The 6915-nt window shown below is 49.3% G+C and overlaps 1 protein-coding gene across 1 annotated transcript; it reads right to left on the bottom strand.

The window, feature by feature from the left end:
• Positions 1-4069: 4069 nt before the first annotated feature.
• LOC120661548 (GDSL esterase/lipase At4g10955-like) lies at positions 4070-5644 on the bottom strand. The gene is made up of 2 exons (XM_039940444.1): positions 5424-5644; positions 4070-5328 (listed from the first exon to the last, which is right to left on the bottom strand). Exon 2 carries the CDS (start codon positions 4988-4990, stop codon positions 4274-4276), a length of 717 nt encoding a protein of 238 aa, XP_039796378.1. The 5' UTR covers positions 4991-5328; positions 5424-5644; the 3' UTR covers positions 4070-4273.
• Between the last annotated feature and the right edge of the window lie 1271 nt (positions 5645-6915).

The raw sequence follows: 6915 nt of genomic DNA on the forward strand, positions 1-6915 counted from the left end.
TCGAACAGCAGGATTCCTCGACCCTTCAGCCTCATTATCACCAATACCAGCAGCAGCTGAGGTATTCTCAGTAGCTGCAGATGGAGTAAGCTTGGGAGTTTCAGGATTCAACTCTTTTGATGTCCCAGATGTGCCTGCATCCTGACAGACAGATAGCAGGATCCTCGATCAACCGAATTACTGGTGACTCGGGAGCCGATCGAGTAGTTGCTTCTAGATCCCTTTGCACCAAGTTACGGATGTCCTGGATCAGATCCTTCTCATGTGCTAGAAGATATTGGATCCTAAGCCAAGCGAGATTTAGAATAAGGAAGCTGAGGCAAAATGGATCTAATTTGAGAAGTTAAAATTCCTTACCGTCCACTGTCGACACAGTGTGTTTTCCTCTATAACATAGATCCATGAGCTCCTTTTCGCTTCTTACTACCATCAGAATGAGCAGCATCTTCTAAAGACGGAGGCATGCAGTACCATGTCTTATAATTCTTCTACAAAAGAGGATTCATCAGAATGTTAAAAGGTTTACCTGCAAGTACTCGACTACCGAGAAAAGTGCTGGTAGCACCAAAGACTTGTCCAAGTCATCGAGTACTTTGCAACATCTTCTGACTACCTCAGAATGAGACATTGCTTTTGGAGAGAGCCTGGTCGGATCCTTTGTACCTTCATATCTGAAGGCATGATGTTTCCGATGTTGAAGAGGTTGGATCCGACGACTCACAAAGGAAAAGACCACATGGTCGCCTGTAATTCCTTTGTTCTTGGACGTTGCAATGGCACCAAGAAGACACTTAACTTGGCCGCCACCAGGTCCAGTACTCGACCAGCATGCTTGAAGTTGGGGGGCGCCAGGAATCCTTTCTGGAAGTGGAGATTCAAAGTTCTCGACATGAAACTAGAAACTTTTCCACTCGATTCCTTTACCCGCTGGTTTACAAGATAAGTACTCATCTCGGGTCTCAGGACGGAGTACCAATTCACATCCCCCGACGATTGCGGGTTTGGCAGCATTAGGAATGGGTACAAGGATGAAGAAATGTTGGAAAAGATGGAAGTGGGGAAGGATGCCAAGGAATGGTTCGCAGAAATGGGTAAATATAAAAAGATGCAAGATGGATTGCGGGGTCAGATGATGCAATTGGATTCCCCAGAAGTGAAGAAGAGCATGAAAAATTTCAGAAATAGATACTGCAAGGCCACGTTCCACGAAATCACAGAACACAACGGTTTCAAGAGTACCTTCGAAAGGATAATCTTCTCCTTCGCCTGCACGCCATTGGATCACAGCTTGACTCTGCAGAAGACCCATAGTCTCCAGTTCTTGTACAGCTACTTCAGACATTTTGCTTTTGCACCAGCCCGTGGAAAGATTTACAACCTTTTCATCTTCGACTTTGGACTTGTTCTTCTTGGGAGCCATCTCAATGTCACGAGTATGCTCGGGGGCTACGAGAGGGGCTAATGGATGGAGAACTGAAAGCACAAGTAATTGGGAAGTTCGGATCCAAATTTGACGGCGCCTAGGAGTCAAAGGGGTAAAACCCTAGAAGTCACCGCATGTGTTTATATGATTTCCAATGGCAATTCTGTGAATACCTGGAAGATCAACGGTTGTTCACTTCTCTGAGGAGGTTTACCACATATTTTGTCACGAGTTTTTGATTCTTAAATCTAAATTGAGAGATTTAAATTCAAGACTCGGGGGCTGCGGGATATGTGTATCAGAGATTTATTTTTCAAATTTTTTGGAAAATAATGAAGGAAAAAGACTGAGGTGACCCTCAGCCTGACTCTGCGATTCAACCTAAGACTCAGGGGCTACTCCATATGGAGCGCGAGTACTTCGCGCACCATATATGATCAAGATTTCGGGGCATGAGCACCTCACAGCCTTGGAGCAACCGGAAGTATTTGGAGGACTACTCGACGTATCTGAATGAAGGCCCAGATGCAACCAGAAGGGCGTTCTGAATACTTGAAGTACTTGAAGACGCCCAGCCAAGTACTCGACACCTGCAGGACTCGGCTACGAAGAGCTCGGGGCTTGTCAGACCCGGGACAGCGGGACTGCTTATAGGCATAGAATATTCTAGAGTATGGGATAGCTCATGGATGTACCTTATCTCTCTTGTAACTACCCGAATAGGCGTAGAACTAGCTGCATTACAAAGGAAACTACCCGATTGTGTAGTAGGGTATTACACAACTCGCGACCCGAACCTATCTAAATCTTTGTGTTCCTTGCACCATCGAGTTCCAGAGCAGTCGATCTCTACCTACAAACTTTACTGCTAAGGGTATCCCTGAGTAGGCTTGGAGGTAAACACCGACAACGTCCCCCGCACAAGATCGTCCACGCCGCTCCACACCAAGTCGGAGGGTCGTTGATGTTGCCGGTGAGCCTCAAAGTTCCAAGAGGCTGGTGCACCAAGATATCTTGTTGGTTCACTAAAGAACTTCAGCATTCTCTCACTCTCTAAAGAGCCAACCTAGCACTAACACTCTCAAATGTGTGCTAAGGACTAAAGATATAATCACTAAGCTCTTGAATGGCTTGGAGGTGTTCTTGGATGTGGGTGTGATGTCTCTGAACTCCAGCAACCTTCAAATGCCCGGGAGATGGCATATATATATATAGCCCACCAAGTCCATAGAGCCATTTCTAGCCGTTGGGCCTTTTCTACGTAGAGCACCGGTTAGACCGGTGGTGGGGCATCGGTGTAACCAGTCACTCACGGCTCTCAACTATCCGTTGGCATTCTGACATAGAACTCCAGAACCCACCGGTTAGACCGGTGCGTTACACCAGTGGTGCACCGGTTCAACCGGTCCTGAAGGGATCTGTCTTCACTTCCTTGCAGCTGACGTGGCATTGCACCGGTGCCTTGCTCCGATGCTCCATCGGATCAACCGGTGCTGAAGACCTACTTCTCGACCGTTTGACATCGTCTCGGAAGGATAGTACGGTCAATGCACTGATGTCTCAACCTGGCACCACCGGTTCAACCGGTGCTACTGTGATTTCTTGACTTGGCCTCCATACGCTCTGTCCAATGCACCGGTGCCTGTGCATCGGTTTATTCGGAGACCTCCGATTAGACCGGTGCTTGGTCACCGGTTAAACCGGTGCAACTAACTTTGCATCCACTTGTCCAATTTGTCTATGCTTTTTCACTATGGTTTGGCGTCTTAGCGGTGGATTGGACACATCTCTACGGTGAATTGGACATCTTGGAGATGGTTTGGACATCATCCATGGGACTAAAAACCTATGAATATGATCTCACAAACTTATTAATTCCATTGATTATGTTGTCATACAATCACCAAAATCACAAACAATGGCCTAATAGGGCCATGTTCCTTACAGAGGCCCCACCGCCGAGATCCAATGGAGGCACCGCCGCCGGATCTCGGGCCGCAGCAGCTTTGGCCAGAGCTCCCGCCGGCCTCCATCCCTCCCCTACCTCGCACCGGATAGGGAGACGGTGCGGGCGGCAGCGTGTCATGCCGTGGGAAGGGAGGGTCCAGGCGCCGCTGGCGGTGAGGAAGGAGGCGCGTGGATGGCCGGCGAAGGAGAGAGGTGTGGCGGAGAGGTGGGAGAGAAGGAGAGAGTGAATGGCCGGAGGGGGAGGAGGGCGACGGATAAAGGAGAAGGGGGAGAGAAAAAAATAAAATAATTGTGATAAGTGGATCCCACATCCTGATAGTTGATATAGAGTAGATATATAGAGTATGAATGAGTACATGAAAACTGGATATAGAGGAGAGAATTTCGATGACTAGGCATGAATATTCTTTTTGGAGGATGGATTTAGAGTATGACAAGTGCAAATAGCCTAATGCCGGCTCAGAAAATTATTAGCACGGATAAAAATTAAGCGTCTTATTAGTTGTGTATCATCATATCATCTACATGTGTGATTTTTTGGTGAATTTAGACGACCTTTTTTTCATGGTTTATATGAGTTTTCACGAAGATTGTGATTTCCACCAGATACGTTGCCGTCTTATTAACAGATAAAGTGCTCTCTGGTAGTATTATCCTATGAGGTGTGGCCATGATGAATACTACGGTGAGGCCAGGGCATGCAAGTACATTTTATTAACCTTCTCAAATAACGTAACAGGCGGCCGTACGTCCTCTTGAACCACAAATCCATGAAAATTCGTAAAGCATACCAAAACTACTGAAGTTACAAACGTACACCCGCTGAACCAAATACTAGATTGCAGCTCGAACAAGCACACAAGAAATCATGCTTATCTACAATCATGGCCAGGTGTATCGCTTGGGGCTCAGCATCAGCTTCTCCGAGCCTTCGGGCTCCCACCACTGCCAGAGCCCGTGCCCGTCGCCGTGCCGGCTCCGGTTCTCCCACACCATCGCCGACGGTATGAGGTGCGGCCGCTCGCCCTGCTTGCCGAACAACGAGCGCACCATGTCGCGGTACGACAGCGACGCGGCCGAAGCCAGGCGGGGGTGGCGCTGCTGCATCCGCTCCCGCTGCTCGAAGTAGTCGATGAAGCCCTTGCAGATGGGGTCGTCCGGGTGCACGTACAGGTTGGGCACCCACGGGCTCAACTCCCGGAACAGCTCGTCCATGTGGTCCCTGTGCCGCTGCAGAGCCCAGCCCAGCAGGTACTTGCCCATGTAGCCCATGGTGTACACGTCCCTCCTCGCGTCTTCCCCGATCACCGGAGCCAGCGACACGTGCGGCGGGTTGAACAGGAAGGTCGGCAGGTTGAGCCCCCATGTGCTCATCAGGTCTCGCCCCACGTCCAGCGCGATCGACGCGCCAAGCGAGTGGCCGGCGAGCCAAACGACCGCGGAGGAGCTGCCGCCGCCGTCGCCATTGACGGGCAGGCTCCGCAGGAGTTCCCCGACCTTGGCGCGTGCGGGGACGAAGCGTCCGCACAGGTGCTGCCTGTTGACCAGGATGCTGAGGTTGTTACGCATGTCATGGAAGATCGTGGGGTCCCGTGGCATGGTGCCGCGGAAGGCGATGATGAAGCTCGGAGCCGACGGGTGGCGGCGGGGCTCCCCCGCCTCCCCACCCGGCGGCGCGTACTGGAAGACGGCTCCGTAGATGAACCACCTGCCCCTGGCTCCGGAGACGTGCTGCCAGGTCTTGCAGACGACGCACTCGCACGCGAACTCGAGCTCGTAGTCGCGCCGGCGCCGGAAGTTGAAGCTCTCCCACCACGCCGGCGCCAGCGGCCTGCGCGAGTTCTCCTGCCTCGTGGTCCGGACTCCGGTCGTGCTCCATCACGTAGGTGCCTTTGACAAGGCACGCGGTGACGCACCGGCGGTGCTCCTCCGTGTCCCTGGAATCGTGAAATAATAGAGCCTGTAAATCTAGTAGAATGGATTCGAGTAAAAAAATAGATTGATTGATGATGAGGAAAGTGCCGTTGATTACCAGTCAACCTCGATGCCAGTTGATCCAGACCTCATCATATGCTTGGGGCCGTCCTCGGCGAATACCTGTTTCCTGACTCCACCCATGGTTCGATGCAGTCGATCTGCTGCTGTGCTCGAGGATCGGAGGCACTCGCGGTGCTAGTGTTGATCTTGATCAGCCGGCAAGTGGATGGTCCAGCAAGGCTCTAATGCAGGAGCAACCACCGGTGCCAAGCGTCTCCGTATCAGGGTTTGAAATTTCGGCGAAATTTCGCCGAATTTCGGCGAAATTTTTCGTTTCCGCTCGGTACCGGGAAAAAATATTTCGGTATTTTCGGAAAATTTCGTTTTGAAAATTCAAAATTCAAAAAAATTCGTCCGAAATTCACCGAAATTCGCCGAAAATCACCGAAATTCCGGAACGGAATTCCGTTTCCGCCAATCACCGGGATTTCACCGGAAAACGAAATTGTTAACCCTGCTCCGTATACGCTTGTGCTCAGCGTAGACGACAAAGACTTAAGGATGCGCACCAGTAGGGGCTTTGCCCCTCCTGTTTCCAAAAAAAAAAAGACTTAAGGATGCGCGAATATAGAGTGTATGTACTGTGACTCTGTCTCCTGCGCAGGTTGAAAATAAATGCAGTCAAAGGTCAATTCCACTAGAAGCTAAGCTAGGTAGGACCAGGTTTACAATCATGCTTTGTCAGTTTCATTCCAAACAAGACACAAGTAGTACGTTCCGTGAATACATTACCTATGTACTACATACATGCATACACCCAGTGGCGTAGGGGCGAAGCCAGCCATGCGCGGTCACCGGGGTCATCCTTATTTTTTGATGGGGTCGGTAGCGTTAAAATCAGTGATAAACAGTAATTTGTATAAGATTTCTAGAACATCGGGGTCCTCTGACCCCAATGGCAAGCTCTTTAGGGCGAGGGCAATGTTAGAGGACCGCATGGACCATAAGGCGGGGGCCACGCCAGGTGTCAATAGTCTAAAAGTTACTTCACAATGTGCAAATAACTAGGTAGGTCATACGGTGGGTCCCACAAGTTATTTTTTTTTGCTTTTACTCAACCTCCTCATTTCCAACGCCAACTGTTTCAGTTTAATATCCATTTGTACACAGTAAAATCAAAAGTTAATATATTCTATTCTCTTATGGCCGGTCCATATGGCTATGAACTACTTTAGCAATCATTGCTATAAAGACCACTTGTGCAATGTATATAGCCAGTCCTCAAAGGTGCATTTATTGCGTAATGACCACTTTTTTACCACATTGCGGCTGCCCTTAGCTTCGCCACTGCAGTGGCGCAGCCAGCAGTACGGCGAACCGTGGCTGCAGCCATACATGCTACACTTTGTACTTGTAGAATATATTTATCAAATTTTCACTTATCAATTCTTGATATTTTATACAAGTGATTCATAAGCTTATCAACAACATATTTATGCATATTTGATGATAATATTTATTTTTTATTGTATTGTAACCTCTAGTCA

This window comes from Panicum virgatum, chromosome 2N (genome assembly GCF_016808335.1).
Source record: "Panicum virgatum strain AP13 chromosome 2N, P.virgatum_v5, whole genome shotgun sequence".
Taxonomy (NCBI): Eukaryota; Viridiplantae; Streptophyta; class Magnoliopsida; order Poales; family Poaceae; genus Panicum; species Panicum virgatum.

Bases quoted from the DNA above. Each gene is read 5' to 3' on its own strand.
- LOC120661548 (XM_039940444.1), bottom strand. From the start codon at position 4,990: ATGCCACGGGACCCCACGATCTTCCATGACATGCGTAACAACCTCAGC.